Genomic DNA, 25,037 nt, shown 5'->3' on the forward strand with positions numbered 1-25,037 from the left:
GCTATATATAACGTTTTATCTAGGCTACAAGTTTTATTGTGAAGGTTTAACAGGTTTAAGCGTCATCACTACATTTTTCTAAAAACATAAAGTTTAAATAGATAAAAATAAAAATGTGTGATAGTGAAAATAATCCATTCTGTTTTCAAGTGTGAACTTCTGCTCTGTAATGTCAGCTTTAAGCCAGACCAGAAAAGCTCATTATAATTTAATTATATATTTTTTTAACTCTTCTTAAATAGCAGACTGTGATTTCCCGTTACTGAAGTGCACTGCAAATTGAATTTGTTTACATGCATATTTATGTCAGATAATACTTCTTAAGTAAAAATATTTACTTTTGACTGACATGTCACAATTATGTATTATTGTGGTTTGGACAACATAACAGTACTGATGAACATGTCCAGTAACAGTTGTGATATAGAGAATCAAAGGAAACCTGTGGGTTCTCCTGTCAGTGAATCAGCTTTATGTGTAAGCTTTTTTGGTACTTAAGACCAAACTTCATGTGTAGTAATAAAACATATGTGCTTCAGTATTGAAGTTTAAGTGACATTTAAACAAGAATTCAGATTTATAATAAAACATTATTTCATTTACATCTTTATTTCTTACACTTTTTTTGGCTTTTGTCTTATTTTGAGTCTGATTTCTTTTTTATAACAGGATTAGGCTGTTTTTGTTTATTCCTAATATGTTTCCAGCTAGCATAAGTAATCCTAAAGGAAAATGTAATTAATAAAGAAATTGGTAGCTATCTATTGCGTTCAAATATAAACATATTTCCCTTCACTTTTCTTCAGTATTAAGAAGGCTAGAAACAAAATGTGAATCTGTTCTTAGGGCATTAGGTAATATGGCTCGTCATTGATTTGGGCCTGGTCATCTTGCTGCTGCTTGTTCTGATCATTCTCCTCCACCTGTTCTTCGTCTTGGCTTCTACTGTTGCTGCTCCTTAAAGCTCTCTTAAGCTGCCTCCAGAACAGTTCACGGGCCTTGTTGGGATCTGTGCAGTCCACCCCTGGCCACTGTATATAAGTCTTTTTCAACATAACCTTTCTCATACGGTGATAGGCAGACAATTGGCGCTCATGGATGTACTCCAAAAAAACAAGTAAGAGCACATCCTGCATCTCATCAAAAAGACGGTAGCTGGCCAGTTGGATCTCCAGAGAGCACCATTCACTGCGGAGAAAGTTTTGGCTGACCACACACACTGTCTTGCGGCTGTTGTATACGGCTGCCACAATGTTGTCCACTATGTTGCGGCCTGGTTCAAAGTCCCGGTGGTGGAGGCAAAGTCGGAACCCACTCCCTTCAAGATTTGGGAGAAGCTGCTCCATCACCCATTCCTCATCTGCTGAGTTGTAGGAGATGAAAGCATCATATGTGCATTTCTCTTCCTCTTCCCGAAGACGACGCCACTGCCCGCCAAACCAAGAGCGAAAAACGTAGTAGCCATATTTAAATTTCCAATAGAGCTTGACATAAAGTAGTGGAAGTAATGTTAGGACCAATGTTACAACATAGGTGGAGGCAAACCAATACACTCCAAAGTCTGAACATACATGGGTGTCAAAGTTGTAAAAGTATGATCCTTTGACATCTGGACAGGTCAGGTTATAAAGATATACAATCTGTACTCTTTGGTTTTTCGTCCAATTTTGGAGCTCGCTATTAGGACATTTGCAACTGAGAGGTGTCCCTCTAACATCTAGATACTGTAGATGAGTCAAATTTTCCAGCAAGTCTACATCCAATGTCTGCATTGTATTTTTGTTAAGATTCAATTTTTCCAATCCTGTAAGATTACCAAACACGTCTCTTGAGAAAGACCCAATGCCCATGTTTTCAGCTGTTAAAATCTCCAGCTTGTGAAGATTTTTAAAAATTCCTGGCTTAAGTTGGGCAACGCCAACACATGAATCATCTAAGGTTAAAAATGTTAAGTTTTTTAGGTCGTCAAATGTGTCACTGCTGAGAGAAGAGATACGATTGTTGGTAAGGTAAAGTCTTTTTAGTGAAGTGAGACCACGAAAAAATGCGTGAGGTAATAAAGTTATACCATATGGCCTTTGTCCATCTAACTTAAGGTCAGTCAGTTTTGTAAGATTTACAAATGGGGAGTGTGCATAATCGGTCTGGTAGCGGATGAAATTGCCTTGTAAATCTAACACTTGCAATGTGCGATGCAGGCTTCCAATCAACTGACCATCAATTTTTCCCAGACGATTGCGGTCCAAGTAAAGATTTTTTAAGCTGTCTAGCCCTTCAAAGGCCAGTGGCATTAAATGTGCTATCTTGTTCCCACCTAGATCTAAAATGCTCAGATTTCTGAGGGAGTAAAAAGTGTTGTTGAAGATGACCGAAATTTGGTTATTACGTAAATTGAGTGTCTGAAGACTATGAAGGTCCTCAAAGCTGTCGTTGTAGAGATCAGTCAGAAGGTTGTTATCCAGTCGAAGTTCAATAAGGTTTTCAAGTCCATTCAGTGCTTTGTGATCCAAGTAGGCAATTATGTTTATATTCAGTTTAAGAATTGTTAGTTTTGGTGCATGATTGAAGGCAAAAGAACTTACTTGAAGAATGCGATTGTAGCGGTAGCTTAGTTCTTTCAAGTGGGAAAATTCTGTGTGATTTTTACAATTTATTAGACTGGTAAAGTGGTTATGTTCAACTATAAGTTTTTTAAGATTTTTTTGTCCTTCAAGGAATTGCAAACAGTTTGTGTTCTTCAGCTCATTAAATGAAAGGTCCAAAACATCAGTGATATAAGGGCAGTCAGATAATGTCTTATTATTCAGACCTTGTAGCTTATTTTTCTGAAGGTGCATTTTTTTAATATATTTATTTGGATAGTATGACAGTTGTTTGCACAATGAAACTACCATTTGGGGTTCTGTTAGTCCCAAACCTGAGAAGTCTATATACCATGTCATCATCCCTTTAGTTTGATTAAGAAGTGTTACTATTGAAATGTTGGTGAAACGCAGACTGAGTAATGTCAAATTGCTCAGATTCAGACCAATGAAAGCCTGGTTTAACAACCCTGTATTATAAGAGAGATCCAACACTTTGACACTACTTAAAGAGTCATTCCTGCATTCCAGTGTGGTCAGCTTGTTATTACCAAGATAAAGACGGGAAAGTGACTGTGGCAGTCTGTCTGAGTGATACAAAGTGATAAGATTGTTGGAGGAAATATCCAGGCTCTCCAAATTTTTCAGGTTTGATATAGATTGAACCACAGCTGAGAAGTTCATTAACTCGTTCTTACGCAAATCCAGAAACCGTAATTTTGACAAACTAGAAAAAGCGTCAGAAGATATATTTTTTAGTTTGTTCTCTGCCAGAATTAAAGTGCTCAGGTTCTGAAGGTCATGGAAAATTGAAGAGTTGAGATAAACCATGTGATTTCTTGACAAATTCAGTGTGAGAAGATATCCTAGTTTAGCAAAGGCACCTTCGTGGATGTAACTCATGCGATTGTTGGTTAGTTCCAAGCTCCTGAGATTTGTCAGGTTAATGAAGCTTTGAGGAGGAATGTTTACAAGTGTGCAGTCAGAGATTGTGAGCGTAGTTGCAGATGCTGGTATGTCTCCCACAATCGCATTAACTGTCTGCTCAGGGCGATTGATGCAGGTGAAGTTTCTATGGGAAGAGCGATAACGTTCTATGCAATTCCTGAAACTGTAGCTCACGCTGAACTGAAATATGGAAGCGATTATTGTCACTGATATCAGTATTTTCTTCCTGAATGATTCCATATTGTGTAGAGCTATCATTGTCCTTGTAGGAACTAATCTTGAGGTCACAATCTGGATTCTCTGGGTTTTTCTGGTGAGCCACAGTTGTCTAAAAAGAAAGCAGGAAAAACTGTTAATCGGGTTTTACTTTTAAATATTTTGCTATTTATACTATTTTTACTTCTACTATTTTTTCATGGGCAAACTTAAAAAAAAAAAAAAAACATACAAAGGCAGATACTGTATACCACAAATAATTATCACATGCGTACATGGTTTATGACCAAGGGACCAGTTGAGCTTGTCAGCTGTAATCATCGCTAATACTGTGTTTTCATCAATCACAGCTACTATTGAAAGTATTATAGGTATTTTGCATATAGGTATTTGTCATTATAGTTTATATTGGCTCAATGTGATCTCGATATAGAGCTGGGGGATATGTTCTATAAATTTATTCTCAAATTTTTTAAACTGAATAAAACACTAGATAGGATAGATGTCTTTTTATTTTTTTATTTAAGCAAATACAATATAATCAAACATATTAAATACTTTTTTTGAACTAAAAGTGCAAAAAAAGAAAGACAAAAAGCAGTACAACAACATACTGTACAAACCTCTTTTGGGAATTAATAAAGTGCAAACTTTTACCAGTTTTTAAAAGTTCTGGTTATTCTAGAGAAATAAAGTGATTTAATAAAATATTAGGGATTTGTAAAGTGAAAGCTGCAGACTTACATTACTTTTTATAAAATAAATTGTTAAATAAATTGTAAAAATAGAATAGAAATAGATAAAAAAGATTTTAAAATTGTTCAACATGCAACTTGCATGCTAAATAAAATCAAACTGGTGCCTGACAGCATTTTACATGTGGCAAGGAACACAGGCCTGTCCACAGCATCAGCCCCCACTCCACCATATAAAGACCCTCTTCTAGGCCAGATTACTAAGGCTTGGAACGTTTGGCTTATGTTGCATTTCATGTTTCTGAAAAATACTTTAAGCTTGGAAGCTCATAAGGGGTGTCGATTATTTTGAGCATATAAATAAAAAGGGGAATAAATTCAACTGTGATATATGGGCACAATTTAGCGACGCATCACGCAAAAACATCAGTACAATAATATCTTTCCATCAAGGCCCCTCCTTATCATATGGGATACAGTGGGGGAAAATGAGGCTGTTTTTTAGCAGGTGTTTTGGTGCTGCTGCTGTCTCGTTTAGCTCACAGCACCACACACGTCCTTTTTATACATGTTGTTCTGTTTGAGGTGTTGGAATAAATTAGTCGTTTTGCTTCCCAAACCATTTCCATATAACTAAATAAACTGTGCATCTCTTGGAAACAAGCTGTTTGGTTTCCTCAGAACACTCTCCCATGGTGTATTTCGTTTTTTTCCCACATCTGAATCACAGGGAGGGGGAGAGCATTGCAGAACTACGAAAGCTCTCATCAGAGTGAAACTGTCAAACCGATTTTCATTTTTTAACATCGACATAAACATAAATTTAAAAAAGTTTAAATTTATAATAATAATAATAATAATATTGATTAAGCATGCAGCTATATCTTATCTGTCAGTGTTCTTTTGGCTGCTTTTCATAGGTGTTGCCACAGTGGACCATCCTATCCACATACATAGCATTGTCACCAATCATAGCATTACAGGAACATGGAAGCTATGTCGTACAGCTTACTAGATGGCCTAGATTAGTCCTCTTGCAAGCAAATAATTTATTATTTATAGTACATTATTATGATAGTGTTTTTTTTTTTAGACAGAGAGAGAGAGAGAGAGAGTGCGCACTCCTCTCTTATTACCAAGGGTAAGAGAGCAATATGACCTGAAAGCATTTTTACAGTATCAAGGTAATTTTATTTCTTAGACCCTCTAGTACAGAACATTCATGGCATGCTGTAGATTGTGGCTGCTGCTGATTTAACAGGTTCCTGTTTTTGACTGACAGAAGTGAAAGCTGATGTCTTCTGATTTTGTTGTTCTTTCTACACAGTTTGACATAATCCGCATTGAGAGAAGCTTTGCTGTATCACATACTGTAGATGTAACAATAGTTATTGCAGCTATCCCGTCATTTAAAATCGAACCCCTCTTGTGCCCTCTCTCATTAACAAGACATTTCTCCCCACAGGACTGATGCTTGCTTGGGGGGAAGGTTTAAGCCATGGATAATGATGTGAATTTACACCATGTGGTTACCCTGATAGGGTCACCTGTATGAAATTTAATATAATTGACATCATGCATCCAATATAACTTGCCTTGAAACCAGCTGGTTGAAAATAATTGACAAAATGGGTCTGGATCTGTTCGTGACTTCTGATGGGCAAAAACTAAAACTTACTTCCTCCACCGTAGTACAAAAATTGACTTTTGAATGGAAAGCTGACAAAGTACAGGCACACCCTGAAAGACACCTGCAGCAGCATCTGCCATGTTTTCTAAATTGGTGTCAGTGAGCTTTTGGTCATTGATTGCATTGTGAGCACAGAATTATACAGCAGGATCCAATGGAGTAGAAATGATGGATTGTCAGCAGTTTTTGCTGATAGAATGGGATGCAGCCGGGAACAGACACCTGGGGCTACAGTGGGCACAGGCTCAGCAAAATTGGATAGTTAATGACTGGAAAAATATAGCCCAGTTCAATTAATCTTAAATAGGATCAGATGATAGGGCCAGAACTTGTCACCATCATGTGTCTATGCACCCACTCTGTCTTGTGTCAACAGTGAAGGGCTTTGGAGGAAGTGTAATAATGTTTAAAAAGTTTTCTTGGGACAGTTTAAACCCATTTACACCAATCAATCATTACTTGCATGCCACAGTATGTTTGAGTATTGTGCACTTATTTATTGCTACAATTGACCCATCTTCTGTCAATCAGTCTGTGTGTTGCATAACAACATGCAAACACTATCCACCTGTGGCTTCTTTGAGAAATACTCTTATTGATGGAGCAAAAGTAAGCAAAGTATTAACGATTTTGTGTCCAAAATTTGTTATTCAACATCATTTTTTCAATATCTCTATTGTTTTTCAGAAACATGCCAAATACAGTTGTCTTACCAGTCACCAGTTCTGAATAGACCAAATTTGAATTTATAGCTGAATTTAAGAACCTGTACCTAAATATGTGAATGCATGAACAATAATAAATATGTTGCAGACATATGAATAAATATGATGCAGACATGAAAGTGAACATGCACCTGAAAAATCTGCAGTAGATTGCTTAATGCCATCATGTCAACACGGACCAGTATTATAAAGGAATGTGTTCAGCATCTTTTGGAATCCATGGCATGACCATTTGAGAACAAAATTAAGAGACAACTATTAATATACTGTTCCTATTAAAGTGCTCAGTGATTGTTTCTATATAATGTATACTGTATGCATATTCATTGATTTAACTGCTTAGTTTTTCTTTTTTAATAACATATGTATGCCTCTAAAAGTTAGTTTTGCAATATATTCTCACACAAAGTATGAGGTACTTGAGAAGTTTACTGAAAAGATTATGCCAACATGAAATATACAGTAAAGCATTTAAATGTCTCTTACTGCTTGAATACATTTATTGGCTAATTAAGTAAAAATAAATGCTTATTATGATTGTACACCTTACCTTTGTCAGATGCTGCTGTGCAAATCTTTGAGAAGTGAATGTCCTTCTGTATGTGCGTTTTTTACTCACCAAAAGACATTGGAGACATTCATTTTAGAAGAACAGAAAGAGGAAGTAAAATGTGGAAACTGTGATTGAATGACACCCAAAGCATGGACAAAAACACGCAAAACCAAATGTTTTATTGAAGGGTCTAATCATGTAATTTCATGTCTAATAATGATAATAATAATAATAATAATAATAATAAATTGCTTAAAATAAGAACGCAAGGCAGTCTATAATAAAATAGTTCTCTGAATAGGTATTATTTTTTCAGGAAATTAAAGATGTATTTAGCTTATTTAATTCCTTGTCCCTCTAATTTTTGTTTCAAATTGTGTATGACCTGTGCCATTGCATAAACCCAGTGATTCATTTATGCAAATTAATGTGGGATGCAAAGTAAAAATAAAAAATTGAGAGCCATCTTTTAAACTCTGCTTTGATTAAAAATTGTTCGTGCCACTTTACCTTTTTTTTTTTTCGCAGAATACATTAGTGCATACTTGTGTCTTTTTCCTTTCAAATCTGTCTGTCATGTTTTTTTAACAAATATTATAAGTGATGAAATAATTATAGGTTTGTCATTCTTTGAGGTAAAATATAAGCTGAATACATCTTTAATATGTGAAAGAGGAAGTTTTGCCATCAAAAAGCCACTAGGCCCTCTATTTCTGCCATTTTGATTCTATTTAGCCCCTCATCTTCTGTTCCCGAGCCATCTGGCAGAGACCACATAACGGGCAGCAGGCCATAACCAACCAGTCATCACAGATAGAGCCCTGCATAAACATATACAGCCATTTACATACTGGATATACCATTCAAACTTCATTGTATCAAAGCAACTGCAAAATACTATCGCTGTAAAAAAAATTGTCATTTAATGTACATGGGATTTCAATGTACAAATATGCACTATGCACTATAAATAATTCTGTATCATAATTTTAATGCAAACTAAAGGTTGTATGTTAGTATGTCTTGTTTAACATTATTAAAAAGCCAGCATGTCCTGTTGTATATCAACTTACATTAATCTGGAATTTGTCACGAATGCTGGTCCTCAGAGCAATCATGGCTCCAGGCAGAAAGGGTAGGCAGCAAGTTTCCCCATGATTCTGTGCCACATTACAACCCAGGATGCAGGGAATAAAAGTGCCACAGAGGCCTAGGGAGAGCCAGACACATAAAGCAACCACTATTTTTAGGAAAGGGCTACTTAAATTATACTCTCCTTACATTTCTGATAATATACAGTATTATACTAATAAAAGGCAATACACTATAAAATTTTTTATTTATGATTTTTTTATTGTATTATAATAATAAGGGCACTTTACAAGGAATGTAACAAAAATAAATAATACGAACAGACATTAAAGGAGAACAGTAATCATACTACTGTAGATTCTGATCCTGCCTCTGTCTTTTCTTAAACCTGAATTGGTCATTTGTTTCATTTAGATAAGCAGAAGGCTGCTGTTCTACAAGTCAAATCTTCCAAAAAAAAAAGCAAAGCTTCTTGGTTAAATTTTTTCTAACATTTAAAAGCAAGAAAAACATTAATTTCCAATCCCTCATTCACCATCAGTCAAAAGACATTTTCCAGAGTATTATATCATTCAGTCATGCTCACCTCAGTATTGGTCAATACTACTCTTAGTAAAAGAATCACTGAATATTAAAAACAATTTATCTTCAGTTTTTTATCCCAACCCTTTCCCAACAACACTGGGTGTGAGGTGGGAATACACCCTGAATACGATGCCAGGCTGACGCAGAGCACTGTGCGCATACACATTAACTCCTAGGGACAATTTAAAGTATAGCCAATTTTGGAATGTAAAACTCTGTGCATACACTTGCATTTGTATAACAGGATGAATGTCAGGTTGCAATGCTACCCACTGCACACCATACTTCCCACTTAATATACTAATGCAATTTTAAATAAAAACAAGTGGATGGCAAAAATAAAAATACACAGACAGGTAGTTACAGTACTTACAGATGCCACAGTCATCACAGCAGTCACAGACACTGGAGCTCCAGTCAGAGGAACCAGTGGAGACAGTATAATTAGTGATTGTCACCTGAGGCTGTGTGTTGATCACTTCAGTCTGATATGTCATCACTGCCACAAACACATGTAAAATGTAAAAATGATCATGTCTAAAAAAGATACACTAAACTGTGTGCACGCAACACTTAAACCAAGTATCTGTTAAATTTTAAAATCTTTACCCAACATACTTCAGATAAATAATATAAATGAAGACACTCCCCTGATGTACTTCAATCTTTCAATATATCCAATGCTATAAAAATATTTGTTATATTAGAAAACTTACTCTTGACAGCGTCAGGTTGTAGAACTAACTGAATGAGCGAGATCACAGCCAGCAGCGCAAATAGGAGGAGAAAACAGGTCTATAATATTTATACTTATAATGATGTCACAGCCTTTTCCGTAGTACTAAGGCAACCTTTTGCCCTGATAAGAAGGCCTGGGTGGGTGGCTTACCTGCCATGTTACAAAACAAAATGGTGTTTGATTTTGGGGCGAGTTAGGTTTCTGTGTGTGTGTGTGTGTGTGTGTGTTTTTTTTTTTTTTTTTTTTTTTTTTAATTAAACAATCTTACCTACCCCTGATGAATGTAGAACATTTTTTTTGGCATTGTTGTATGCATATGGAGGTGGTCTTACAATAAAAGAGTAGAGGAACTTACGTCTTGTCACACTTTTTCAAGGAATATTTGTAAAAAATGTTTTAATACATTCTCCAGTTCTCTATTTGAAATGAACCCTAATTAACCTAATGAATCTGACATAATAAATATATTAATAAAGACAAATGTTATACACTATACATACAGTAAACCTAATTTATCAACTTCTATACCTTTAGCTCATTGTGTATGCGTCTATCATAACAAAATACAGCATTTATAGTTCCTTAGTTTATTTTATTTTTTTACAATTTGTCATTTTTATTTAATTGTATTTCTTGGTTGAAACTGGCATCATTCTAAGCTTATGCTTCAACTTGCTAAGGCCTTTTTTTTCTTTTTTTTCATTTAAGATTCTGCATGTTCTACTCTTGCAAGTTTTAACCTGTTTAACAGAATACACAAGATTTGTGTACCATTATTGCACCACATTGCCTCATTTTCCTGATAAAGTTACTAACATTACTTTTGTCTTTTCACCCTGTTGAGTTTAGTGCGAAAAAAGAGGAGCAAAAAAGAGCACATGGACAAAATGTGAAAGAGACCAGGGTTTGCATATACAGTAAGAGAACTAAGAAAGACTTATCGGTGAACTGAATCTGTGTTTGTGTTTGACTTTACTATTTACTCACTAAGGCATGTCACTGAGTGTTCACCTAGGATATCAGACAGTAATGGGTTTGTTTTTTTCCCTTACTCTGAATGCAGTAATAGTCCTGAAAAGAAAAGGTCTGTTGCATATCTCCTCATTTGTTAACCATGAAAATCATTTGTTCTCATACAAGGACTTAAGAGTTCAAACAGTGCACTGAGAGGTAGGAAGTATTGCCTACATCACCCCAAAAATGTATGCTGTGAATGCTACAGTATGCGGAGTTTAAAGACAAAAAATAGCAGTGCGTTTTATGCATAATAATAATAATATTAATAATAATACCAGTTTCCGAAAAAATCAGCCCGAGGACGTCTGCTTTCACATCCCATATTACCAGATTCTCATTTCCTAACTGGAAAATTATTTCAGTTGTGTTATAAAAGAGGTATTTTACTTGTTATTTCAGCTCCTTCCTAATGTTATACATGTTATTCTGACCATTTAAGGTTTTCCATCCAGACTGAAGCCCAGTAAGTCCACCATCTTTTAATTTACACCAACTAAGATGTAAGCCATTTGCGAATGACCAATATCATGATTTTTGTGAAGGTAGTTAAACTGTTAACTAGTTTCTTTTTGTCTGCAATAAATTATATGGTAAATACTTTCATTAAGCTGTGACTCATAGTGTAATTATCAACTATACTATAGTAAATACTCTTACAATATGTCATTTGTGTAAAGATTATGTGTATGAGGTAATTATTCTGTTATATTCTACACTGATCAGACATAATTCAAATACAAAACATTAGGCTTAATATTGTGTAGTTTCCCCTTGTGCCACCAAAACAGCTCAGAGCCCTTGAGGCACAACTTCTGTACGCATGACATCTGAGGGTGGGCTGTGGTGTCTGGCACAAAAACATTAACAGCAGATCCTTCAAGTGCTATATTTTGCAAGGTCGGGTCTCCATGGATTCGACTTGTTTTCCTGCACTTCCCATGGATTCTTGGATTTTGATTGATAATTTTTTTTTTTTTAACCATATACCATTTTCCTTCAATTTTACAATTATATGCCACTTTGTGTTGGTCTATCACATAAAATCCCAATAAAATACATTTACATTTGTGGTTAGAACATGACAAAATGTATTATACTTTTTAAGGCACTGTAATTGTACTTAATTGTGGTATATAATTGTAATTGTAAATATATTCAATGTTATTTTACCATTGTTTTGACAGTGGTGTTGGTGAGGGTTTTTTTATGATTTTTTTTTTTTATATGAGGATAGTGGAGTTTTATGAGGCTAAAGAAAGCCTTTAGCTCTACCATTTTAACATTGGTTCCACAAAGTCTCATAATACTCGAGGCATTTCCTTATTTTCTGGTAGTCAAGCTGAAATGTTTGAAATTTTTTGCAGTAATTATTTCACCCATAACTCCAAGCTATGAATGACATTGTTGATTTCATAGCACTGATCTCTTATATGCCTGAGAACAGGTGCGGACTGGGACCAAAAAGTGGCCCTGGACTTCCTGGTCCACAGCAGCCCACATCATTATACATTGGCTCATTAATGTAGAGATAACTTTTTAACACCAGCTATTAGTATAAAAATATACCACAATAGAGAAATCAATGCTATTTAAACATATTATTTAAAGTATCACTGAACATATATTGGATCATATTAGTAAAAGAAAAAAACAAAGGAAAGAACATCAGGACAAACAAGATATAAAACTATAAAGACAATATTTCAAAAAGAATGGCAATAAAACTGAACAGGTAAGCTGAAATAAAATCAGTAGCAGCATTAGCTCACGCTAGTAAACTAGTTATTTATTTAAATTATTATGGTAGTCAATATTAATTTGAAATAATCCTAAGAAACTTTATTTTAAATTAATATTGACTACCATAATAATTATTAGCACGAGTTAATGCTGCTATTGATTTTATTCCAGTTTACCTGTTCAGTTTGATTGCCATTTTTTTCACTCAGCTCTGGTAGATCAGGGGAGAGGTGTTGGTCATCATCAGCAGGCACTGGTTCATCATCACTGACCTGCTGCACTTACAGCTTACACTGATGAGTGGTTTATCTTACGCTGCATCACGATGATCCCCTCTGCGAAATGTTCATGATATCTCACAAACAAAAAGGCCAATTTTTCTTTTCCTCATAAATAGTGTTTAGATAAAATTCCACCCACACAAGTGTGACAAATATGCAAAGAGAAAAAATCTGAAAGGGGCAAATACTTTTTCATGGCACTGCAAATGTAGTCAGATTGTTTCACTGGGATGAAACAGTGGCAGGTGGAGTTACAGTATAGCACTTTCAAAATCATACTAACTTTACACTGATCTGAATGACTGTGAATGATGAATGCTTTTTAACACCCTTGTGACTTAATAAGAGACAATGCAAGGAATATTTTCTAACAGCCTGTAAATGATACATTTTGGCAGTATTGTCCTGTATCTTTCGAAATAAATAAAAACATCACAATACTGCCAAAATGTCTCATTTTGCTGTCAAACTGTTTATAAGCCTCCTGGGTGAGACTGGTGCTACTGGTCACTGAAAATACTGTCTTCATACAGTATGTAGGTTTAAATGTTGTTTGTCTTATTGTTCTTTCCTTTGTTTCTTTGTTTTACAAACATGACCCAATATATGTTCAGTGATACTTTTTTACGTTTTTGTATTGTGGTGTATTTTTGTACTAGTATGTGGCTTTAAAAATTCATCTCCACTTTAATGAGCCAATGTATTATGATGCGGGATGTGGTGGGCTGCTGGATCCAACCTTGCTGTCCCTGACCGTAATATTAGAGCCATCAGAGTTTGCGGAACTGTAACTTTCCTTCACGCCAAAGGCATAATCTGTTCATTTGAAGCATTTCACAGCATTTACCTCTAAAGTTTTTTTCTTTTTTCCGCATAACTTTCAGCTCCACCTTTTCTTTCATGGAAATTACTAGAGAAATTCGCTGTATCAAAAAAAGGATCAATATCTCTCCCTCTGTAAATTAAAATTGAAGGGGTCGGGAGGGCGTGTTTCAGACTACGGATGCAATCGACCAAACTTATTAATAATGAGGGAGGGCATTACATCCGCATATGCGGTAACATAAACACGCAATCGACGCACTCATCCATATGTGTAGAAAAGAGGTGCAATATTATTGTTTTCGTCATTTTTTTTTATATATTTGCGTATTGACTGGGCCGGCCCACATTGGCCAGAGGGAAAACTCCCAGTGCTCCAGACGGCCAGTCCACCACTGCCTGAGAATGCCATGTATACGTTTTTATCTGCTGATAAAATTCTGTCAAATGCTTCAATAAATGTGCCGTGTATGTGAACATGTTATGGATGTGATTGTGCTACAGTGCACTACAATACGTGTCTCTTACAGTACATATACTGTAATGCTTGTCTCCCATTGTATTTGTTTAAATTACATTTACAATTTACATATAAATATCTGTTGATTTTATGGTACAAATCTGCCAAACCATGAAAGTAAAAGTGGTTTTATTGTTACAAAAACTGAAAACAGTTTTATGTAAATTTATATACATTTATAACAATTTATATAAAAATATTAATATATCAGCCAAAAACACTAATCTTTGCTGTATAATGCTGTATAAACAGTCCATCAAAAAAAAACAATGAATGACTGTTTCATTACTACTATTGAATGATTTGTTTAATTTCATACTATTCATCTGAAGTGAAAATGGTGCATGCTGTTAATACTGTGGACAGATAACCTACATTTATAGGTCCATAAATATTAGGACATCGGTCTAGTCATTTAGCCTGCATGTCACGGTATGTTGGAATTGGAAAAGGAAAATTATTATTTTTATTATTATTATTATATTTTTTAATTAGAGACAGTGGCACTGAAGAATAGACAGGAGGCAGAGTTGGAGGTAGCAGAGCTGAAGATGTTGAGGTTCTCTTTGGGAGTAACAAGGATGGATAGGATTAAGAATGAGTTTATCAGAGGGACAACCCACGATAGATGTTTTGGAGATAAAGTCAGAGAGGCCAGATTGAGGTGGTTTGGACATGTTCAGAGGAGAGATTGTGAATATATCGGTAGAAGGATGCTGAGGTTGGAACTGCCAGGCAGGAGGTCTAGAGGAAGACCAAAGAGGAGATTTATGGATGCAGTGAGAGAGGACATGAAGTTAGTTGGTGTGAGAGAAAAGGATGCAGAAGATAGGGTTAGATGGAGGCAAATGATTCGCTGTGGCGACCCCTGAAAGGGAACAGCCGAAAGACAAAGAAGAAGAAGGAGATTATATTTTTTAATGTGCAGATTATCAAGGGTGTTTACACATACTGTAAGGTAAGTGGTGATGGAATTGCATTGTTTTTCTATTCTAAATGGACAGTTAGCTGTTTTTTATTTTTAGGATGTATTACTTATTAAGCATATGCAAAAAAATCAAATGACCCTTTTTTTTGCCAACATTATAAAGTAGTTATAGGTAATAATAAATCCTCAGTCCACACCCATGGTGTTGGGAATCTAGGAAATATAAGTAGAATTTCTAATGATGATCCATAATGTATATTCTCATGTGACTGAAGCTATAAACTATGCTGAGACTCATGTTATCATATACTTGTGCCGGATGTTATTGTTGTGCTATATTAAGATGTCTGTCTTCGATTTTTTCGAATGCACCCACACACCTTGCCAACTCTAATCTTCTTCCTTATATGGTAAAAGAAGACTCTGTACAGGTTGTGACAGGACAATAATAGATTAGTTGCGTGAATATCTGCAAATATCGTGTCTGCGTTTTTATTCTGTTTCTTTTTCTGTTAACTCTGTATACATAATTACATTATCTGCCCAGAAACAGTGTGATGCACATACATGTTTGTACTGCTCTATATATACCCCTGTCTGTGCATAAAAAATGTTTGGATATCCCTCTGAACACTGCCTTGTGTGCTGTTTTGTGAGATTTTTCCGAATCCGAGAGCAAGACGATCAGCTCCAGAGCAAGCCTGATAGATACCCGGTGCGTGAAGGTTGTGGTAAATCCCATAATCCTAAAAATCTGGGGGCTTGTCCGGGATTTCCTGGATCAGGTGAGTGATATTTTTTTTTATACTTGCTGGTATTTTGTTGTCACTCCCTGGTTCTTGAAATCTTGTTTTCAGTGTGAAACCACATGCTGGGTCGTATTCTGATTGCAGAGTAAAAATGTCAAACTATATAAATAGCTCTAGGTTATAGACCTATAACTAGTGCTGGCACCGAGAACATACAGGCCTAAAAGGAACTTTTTTTGAAAGCTAATTTAAAAAGTAATGAAGTAATGAAATGCTTTTGTTCAACTGGAATTTAGGAAATGTGATTCGATGTACAATAAACAGGAGCTGCATGTAAACGGTACTGAACGAAACAGTTTTAATAGCAGTGAATTTATGCTAAGTTGTCTGCTAAATTGTTTATGGTTTAAAAATGTATTTTTAAAAGTTACAACCCGATTTTCAAAAGCAGATTCTTTAACTGGAGCAAAAGTTTTAAACTGTAAAATTTATAGGATGTTTTATAAAGTTGTTTACATTTCTACAGTATTTTTACTGAATTATTCGGGCAACCACATCTGTTTTTTTTGTTTTTTTTACACCAGTAAAACAACAGTGTTGCATTATATATTGCTATTTTGCATAGGTTACTGCTATTGAATTGTAATTAATCAGGGTATCTAAAAGATTTAGTTTATTATTAAACCACCAGCGAAATAATGTTATGCCATAATAGTTAAGATCAACAAAATTGAAAAGTATTACTACATTTTTCTAAAACAAGTCTTATATACATCTGTAGTACATATATTTTCTGTTTTATTCTAGTTAAATAGAAAAATTTTAAGCAACAGTACCACCCTGTGCTAAATAAGTTAACTACAGAAAAAAATCCTTGAGATTAATAACCTGCAGGCAAATTTTACTACATTTAAGAAATAAATTGTAAATGACTTTAAAGCACTTAAAATTTACATGACATAAACTGTAGTTTGTGAAAGATTGGGAAAGACATGCATACCTTATATGAAAAAAAAAACAGACATTTGCAATCTGCAAAGGAAACAGAAAATGTCAGCGAATACTAAAAGCACAGCCGAGCCTGTGGTCAGACAGTTGTTGTAAACGTTGCCGCTAGAGTTAAGCAAGTCATTAAACCATACCTTTGCTGTCTGCATCTTCAGCTTTTTCACTTCCTCTCCCATAGTTGTTCCTTGTAATTTTGATGGCAATAGTCCTTAAAAATTGCTCTTACAACCTCTTTTTTCAGTTTTACTTATTTTCAATTATTCGCTTTTATTTGATTGAATGACTTTTCCAGATCTCTTTTAGACATCCTTTAATCATTTGGCTGACATTCTTACAGATACAGTGGTGTGAAAAACTATTTGCCCCCTTCCTGATTTCTTATTCTTTTGCATGTTTGTCACACAAAATGTTTCTGATCATCAAACACATTTAACTATTAGTCAAAGATAACACAAGTAAACACAAAATGCAGTTTTTAAATGATGGTTTTTATTATTTAGGGAGAAAAAAAAATTCAAACCTACATGGCCCTGTGTGAAAAAGTAATTGCCCCCTGAACCAAATAACTGGTTGGGCCACCCTTAGCAGCAATAACTGCAATCAAGCGTTTGCGATAACTTGCAATGAGTCTTTTACAGCGCTCTGGAGCAATTTTGGCCCATTCATCTTTGCAGAACTGTTGTAATTCAGCTTTATTTGAGGGTTTTTTAGCATAAGCCGCCTTTTTAAGGTCATGCCACAACATCTCAATAGGATTCAGGTCAGGACTTTGACTAGGCCACTCCAAAGTCTTTATTTTGTTTTTCTTCAGCCATTCAGAGGTGGATTTGCTGGTGTGTTTTGGGTCATTGTCCTGCTGCAGCACCCAAGATCGCTTCAGCTTGAGTTGACGAACAGATGGCCAGACATTCTCCTTCAGGATTTTTTGGTAGACAGTAGAATTCATGGTTCCATCTATCACAGCAAGCCTTCCAGGTCCTGAAGCAGCAAAACAACCCCAGACCATCACACTACCACCACCATATTTTACTGTTGGTATGATGTTCTTTTTCTGAAATGCTGTGTTACTTTTACACCAGATGTAACGGGACACGCACCTTCCAAAAAGTTCAACTTTTGTCTCGTCGGTCCACAAGGTATTTTCCCAAAAGTCTTGGCAATCATTGAGATGTTTTTTAGCAAAATTGAGACGAGCCTTAATGTTCTTTTTGCTTAAAAATGGTTTGCTCCTTGGAAATCTGCCATGCAGGCCGTTTTTGCCCAGTCTCTTTCTTATGGTGGAGTCGTGAACACTGACCTTAATTGAGGCAAGTGAGGCCTGCAGTTCTTTAGATGTTGTCCTGGGGTCTTTTGTGGCCTCTCGGATGAGTTGTCTCTGCGCTCTTGGGGTAATTTTGGTCGACCGGCCACTCCTGGGAAGGTTCACCACTGTTCCATGTTTTTGCCATTTGTGGATAATGGCTCTCACTGTGGTTCGCTAGAGTCCCAAAGCTTTAGAAATGGCTTATAACCTTTACCAGACTGATAGATCTCAATTACTTTTGTTCTCATTTGTTCCTGAATTTCTTTGGATCTTGGCATGATGTCTAGCTTTTGAGGTGCTTTTGGTCTACTTCTCTGTGTCAGGTAGCTCCTATTTAAGTGATTTCTTGATTGAAACAGGTGTGGCAGTAATCAGGCCTGGGGGTGACTACAGAAATTGAACTTAGGTGTGATAAACCACAGTTAAGTTATTTTTTAACAAGGGGGGCAATCACTTTTTCACACAGGGCCATGTAGATTTTGAGTTTCTTTCTCCCTTAATAACGTAAACCTTCATTTAAAAACTGCATTTTGTGTTCAATTATGTTATCTTTGACTAATAGTTAAATGTGTTTGATGATCAAAAACATTTTGTGTGACAAACATGCAAAAGAATAAGAAATCAGGAAGGGGCAAATAGTTTTTCACACCACTGTAGATAAAAATCTATCTGTCTGTCTGTCCGTCCGTCCGTCCGTCCGTCCGTATGTCCGTCCGTCCGTCGACCCACCTATTTTATTTTTACTTTACACCATTTTCCCCCTATTTAGGCTATTGCGAGCTTACAAGGAAAAGTGAAGGCTACCAGGAAAAGTTGCTTCGTCTGAGGCACATTATGCTACAGCCTCATTTTCAACATGCTGTACATGGTGCATTACAAAGCAGCTAAGCACTAGCTGTCTCTTTCTCCATACGTGAACTGACAAATGCCCATAACTGCATATAGTTTACTTTGATTGTTAAAAGAGAGAATGTTATCCCTCCTACGCAAAGCTCAAAGCTAATATTGCTAATATTATATCACTGATCAGCCATAACAATAAAATCCAAATCATTAAGCCCAATATTGTGTAGTTCCCCCTTGTGCCACAAAAAAAGCTCTGAAACCTCGGGCCATTACTCCACAAGACCTCTGAAGGTGTGCTGTGGTTTCTGGCACCAGGATGTTACAGTTGCTTTACGCACTGCAAGATGCTAGGTGGGGTTTCCATGGCCCAGACTTTTTTGTCCAGCATGTACCATGCAGCCTTAATCAGAGCGACAGAATTTAAAAGCTGGAGCAACAACCTTAAACTCTTTGCCTGCTTAAGCAAGCTGTGATGCAATGGATATTCTGAAACTTTTCTATTAAAGCCAGCATTAACGTTTTTTTTCAGCAATTTGTGCTACATTGACTTTTCAGGAGGATCAGACCAGACAGGCTGGCCCTTGCTTCCCACAGGCATAGGTGCCCATAATCTTGTCCCCAGTTTACTGGAATATATACAGTATATATACTTGCAGTGGTGTTTCTGTTCTGGTTGAATGGGGTATTTTATATCTATCTACCTTGGTTGTTTATTGTTGTTGTTTTGTTCGATTTCTCTTTCTTGAATGCATTTTTCACTACTGTGTAAAAAACCTTGTACCACTTCTCTTTGTGATGTTTATGCTTTTCGTAAGAATTCTTCTCTTGTAATCCTCACTTCCCTTTTCTCTTCCCATCACTCTTTAGCTCTGTGCAATATGTGCTGAAAAGGCAGAAGAGACAGTGAAACCACTTTTGGCACATTTGAATGTCGAGTCCTCTCGGTAACAATGGAAACTACAGATTTGGTGACAACAGTATCACTTGTAAGTTCATTGGAAAAACTGTTCATTTCTTTTATTAGATTACAAAGATTGTTTTGTGTGATGCATGGTGATATTGGCTGTTCCTTGGTACTTGGATAGTCAATGAATAGAAAAATATAGGTAGAAAATGGGGGAAAAATTTTTGGGGGGCAAAGTCACCTGGCATATTTGTCTTCATACATTAAGTTTTACAAAAATTCTGCATATAAGTTATGATGTCATTAACTGGAGTATGGTGGAGCTATGAGTGAGAGTCTGACTGGATTTCCACCATTAAAATTTCATCTTAATCTACCCCTGAGTTATTAGTTATTTTCTATATAATATTGCAGACTAAATAAGATTTTACCTCTGTCCCCAATAACCTGATTACTAATGAAACTCATTTGGTTGCAAACAGGTTTTTATATACATCTTTAAATATAACGGGCTGCTGAACAGACTTAGTTCTGGTATTGTGCCAAAGGCTTGGTGGTTCCAAGCCTTTGTTTTTTAGCCATCTCGATTAGTGTTTTTGCTATAGCCTGCTTACTGTTTTGTTACTTTGCCTTGTCTTATGTTTGCCTCTTGGTGGTTAAATCTGTGTCATTTCATAACCACTATAACCAGTGTAAGTTGTTAGGTTTCAAGTGCCGCATTATTTAACTAAAAACTCTACAAGCTACTAAGAAGGATAACTACTGAAGTACTTTGATGAACTGTGGGAAAAACTCTAAGAGGATGCCATAACAAAAAGATTTAGCTTTTCTAGAATAAAGAAGCTGTTAATCTTGCAAATTCATTGCGTACAATATTTGCAATCATTGCTCTATATTTATATTTAAGAATTTTGTTAAAAAGGTTTAAATTAAAAAGTTCTCTATGATTATTATTATTATTATTATTATTATTATTATTATTATTATCATCATTATTATTATTATAAGTAGTGGTAATAGTAGTAGAAGTAGCAGTATTAATATTCATGTACTGTATATAAATCACACTGACACACACGCACCAAAAACAGCTGTCAGTTACAAACCTCAAAGCAACTAATATTATCATTTTAATAACTAATGAAACATGCTAGTTTAATGACAGTACAAATCCACTTTATATTTAAAATATGATTTTCTTGCAAGCTAAAAATAATAATGATTGCGCAAACACAGAGCTGTTTGAAATAATATGAGCTGCATAGAGGGCTTATAAACACAGAACACAGATAAAGAGAAAGTACATCTATACATACAGTACAGACATACATTCAATAATGACCAAAAGTATTGAGACAACACATGTCATGCATTACAGTTCTCACTGTGCAAAAAACAAGTGACTTTTACTTTCTGAAGTGGGGATGTCCATCTCTGCACAAAAATGGTTAACACCAGGGAAGTGAATTGTGAACTTATGTGGCAAATTCCTGTACATGGTTTTTAGGAAGCAATCAAGCAGGCATGGATTAAGTAAGTGACACTAGAGTACTGCAGAAGTCTTTTTGACTCTATGCCCAGTCACATCGAGCAGGTTTTGAAAAACAGAGGATGTTAAATACTGATTGTTGTTTAACATTTCCAGTCCATAAAATAACAAAGTTTCTTATTATCTTGATTGTTATCACAAATGTGTAGGTCATTAAAACAATAAATTTCAATTTTATCTCATTACTTTTTGCCACCAAAAATATTGAAATTGAACAAATGATATTGTGCAACAAGATGCCATTTCACTGGTCTAAAATATGACAAAAATATTATCCTCTTTATAATGCTGGAACTCCCTTTATATGCCTTTAGGATTCCTGTTCTTCTTGTATAGCGTTTAAATGTCTATTAGTAATATTTATTTAGCAAAAAAATATCTATTGCTTTTAGCAATGTTCAAGAAATTCCATCAAAAACACTACAAAAATAGACTCTGTCTATTTGCATCACATCATTTTCAGAATGGGTTGTGGTAAAGAACTGGGGTTTAGTGCAGTTTAGTTTATGTTAAGCAGGTTAGGATACCTGCAAAGGACTTTGGGGGAAACCCCTTCTGCCATGATAAACTAAGCATAATCCTGGCCAGTCAGCATTATCATCATCATCATCATTATAATTCTTAAATTTGATTTGAATTTACAATTTGATGTTTTTATTACTGTTTGTAATAAACATATCGACCTTAAGGCAAATCAATGTTTCATTGTTTTTTTTACTGAAATCACTGTCCTAACTGTGTTTGAATACTTTATTAAGCTATTTAATTCCCATAAAATATTAATGATTTATATTACCTGATAATTTCCCTTAAATAGCAAAGAAAAAAACACTTGTTCATGATCTTGCCCGAAGACAACCCTAACCATGGTGTGTTTGTGTCATAGAGTTATCCATCTTTTCCTGATTATTCGGAAGATGACGAGGATTATGGGGATTCCTCACCCTGTGACCTGACAGAGACATGGCGCTTTACTCGTCTGTTTGCCCCAACAGCCTACATCATAGTCTTCATCCTAGCTGTTCTGGGAAATGTGCTAGTGCTGTTTGTGATCCGCCGCTATCGTCGGTCTCACAGTCCCTGCTCCTTCTCTCTGACCGACACATTCCTGCTTCACCTCGCCATCTCAGACCTTCTTCTAGCTTTGACGCTGCCCTTCTTTGCAGGCCAGTGGATTAATGGGTGGGTGTTCGGCATAGGAATATGTAAAGTGGCAGGTGCACTCTTTTCCCTGAATGTCTACTGCGGTGTGCTCTTCCTTGCCTGCATCAGCTTCGATCGCTACTTGGCCATTGTCCATGCTGTCCACACCAGCTGGAGGCACAATACATGCCTGGCTCAGTTAGCCTGTACAGTGATCTGGATCTGCTGCATAGGTCTTGCTGTCATTGACATACACTTCCGAAATGTGGTGTCGCTACCTGGCTATGAGAAGGATGTATGCCTTTTAGATTTCAACAGTAAAGATTCTGAAAAATGGCATCTTAGCCTGCAGCTCGTCAGCCTGGTGTTAGGGTTTGGCCTCCCACTACTGGTAATGCTCTACTGCTACTTGCACATTTTTCACTCACTGTGCCGCACAAGCTCACGCAGGCAGAAGCGACGCTCTCTCAGGCTCATCATCTCCCTAGTGGCTGTGTTTGTGATTTGCTGGGCACCATACAATATCTTCAAGATGGTTGACAGCCTAAGCCGACTGAACATAGTGACCCCCAGCTGCACGCTGAACTACGTGCTTGATATCAGCATCCTAGTGACAGAGACCTTGGGACTTTCTCACAGTGCCTTCAACCCACTACTATATGGATTTGTGGGTGTCAAATTCCGTCGTGAACTTTTCAAGATGTTTAAGACAGTTCTGAGATCTGTTAGGTGCCTTGGGATGACCGAAAGGGTCCACAGTCAAGGAATAAGTCGCAGGCCAACAGGCTCTTTCAGCTCTGCAGAGAGTGATAACACCTCATACTTCTCAGTTGTGGCATAAGTGATGTGATTGCTGAGTTGGTGTTTTTTGGTTTGCTTGTTTGTTTGTGGTACATGATCTTTGTAAAAACTAAATTTATTTTTATGATTGTTTTTTCAATATTATACTGCATTTTGTTTGTTACATAAGCTCCGCATTTTACACCTTTTAAACTGTTTAATTAACTTTTTCTCTTTTCTTCCTATATTAAAAAAAAGAAAGAATATATTTTATATTTTACTGATTAAATGTGTTGGTTATGCGTAAATACCACTGCTAAAAAATGTGCTCTTAAGCAGGAAGTGAAACTATTGTAAGACTCTCATATTTAGTTTCTCTCATCTCCCTTCTTCTATTGTTTTCCCCCCAAGAAAATTTCCAAGCAAATTATCAAGAAGTTTTATCATCAGTTCCGTTAAGGTTTTTTTTATTTTTTATTTGTTTGTTTGTTTTTGTTATTTTGTTTAGGATTTTTTGTTTGTTTCTTTCTTTCTTTTTTTATGAAAAGGTGCTTTTACATTTTACTGGTGCAGCCAAACAAATGGCTTTTCAAAAAATTACATTAGCAATTTATTCGGGGAAAAACATTATTATATTAACTGCATTAATGCACAGTTTGAAATGGGTTTGAAATATGGGTTCTGGTGGCATTTTACTTTTATAAAAAAAATTCATCATTAGATCGTAGTATACATCATATCCTTGAATGGTTATGTTTCTGTTGTTTCACTGTTTTCTTCACTCCCTACCTGCTTTGATGCTAAATATGTATTTTATATCTGTTTTCAGCAATCTTTTGATTTTAATTGGTTATTAGAGAAACAGAAAAAAAGGAAATTTGATTGTAAGAGGTGTAGTGGACTGACAAATGCTGAGCTTGGTGTGGAAGTTCTGTGCCTGTTCTCATATCTCCTTGGGTGTCTTTGGGTAATTACTGCAACATGTCAGTAGGTGGCTCAGCTATCCCTTAAGTGCTGCCTCACATTCAGTGCTCCCTGCATAGTCTCTGGATCTACTGCAACCTTGACCAGAATAAAGCAGAACAACAATCTAAAGCATATTTCTAAGCTATGCAAAAACATTTTTAAACAACCTGTTACTCCAATAAGTACTCTAATATTGTTCTTGATGGACTGGTTGGCATAACTTCCAGATCTTAGTCCTATTGAGCCTTTGTGGAATAAGCTTAACTATAAAGGCAGAAATAAACTGCTCTATAAACCAGTCATAATCTTTGAAAGATCAATAAAAGGTGTATGTTGAACTTTTTAGAATGTCTAATATTTGACAAGCCTTAATTGTAGCAAATGGAGTATTTTTTGATGAATGTAAAGTATGATTTGAACAGTTACATTAAATAAACAGAATTTGGCATAACTTCCTGTTCTCAGTGTTTACAGTGTTGTTCCATTCATTTGATCTATACCTGCGAGTTGGAATTGACTACAGACTTTTAGTAGTAGCGGTATGACAGTATAATGCAATATGAATAATACAATTACTAGAATTCTGTCATGTGCATCATGAGATCCAGAGCAAGCATTGGTGACCGTAAAGATAAACAATCTGCTGCTGTTTTCTC

At 35.8% G+C, this 25,037-nt stretch overlaps 3 protein-coding genes across 3 annotated transcripts; 1 reads left to right on the plus strand and 2 right to left on the minus strand.

Annotated features, from left to right (window-relative positions):
- Positions 1–842: 842 nt before the first annotated feature.
- tlr21 (toll-like receptor 21) lies at positions 843–3,854 on the minus strand. Its single transcript, XM_053494421.1, has one exon. It carries the CDS (start codon positions 3,786–3,788, stop codon positions 843–845), a length of 2,946 nt encoding a protein of 981 aa, XP_053350396.1. The 5' UTR covers positions 3,789–3,854.
- Positions 3,855–7,634: 3,780 nt separating this feature from the next.
- On the minus strand, positions 7,635–9,893 carry cnfn (cornifelin). The gene is made up of 4 exons (XM_053495224.1): positions 9,803–9,893; positions 9,460–9,585; positions 8,483–8,619; positions 7,635–8,230 (listed from the first exon to the last, which is right to left on the minus strand). Coding segments are annotated over exons 1-4 (354 nt in total). The 5' UTR covers positions 9,804–9,893; the 3' UTR covers positions 7,635–8,140.
- A 10,036-nt stretch (positions 9,894–19,929) lies between these two features.
- On the plus strand, positions 19,930–24,833 carry cxcr3.2 (chemokine (C-X-C motif) receptor 3, tandem duplicate 2). Its single transcript, XM_053493716.1, has 2 exons — positions 19,930–20,025; positions 22,379–24,833. The coding sequence occupies exons 1-2, from the start codon at positions 19,990–19,992 to the stop codon at positions 23,474–23,476; spliced, it is 1,134 nt and encodes a 377-aa protein (XP_053349691.1). The 5' UTR covers positions 19,930–19,989; the 3' UTR covers positions 23,477–24,833.
- The last annotated feature ends 204 nt before the right edge of the window (positions 24,834–25,037 follow it).

Source organism: Clarias gariepinus, chromosome 4 (genome assembly GCF_024256425.1).
Source record: "Clarias gariepinus isolate MV-2021 ecotype Netherlands chromosome 4, CGAR_prim_01v2, whole genome shotgun sequence".
Taxonomy (NCBI): Eukaryota; Metazoa; Chordata; class Actinopteri; order Siluriformes; family Clariidae; genus Clarias; species Clarias gariepinus.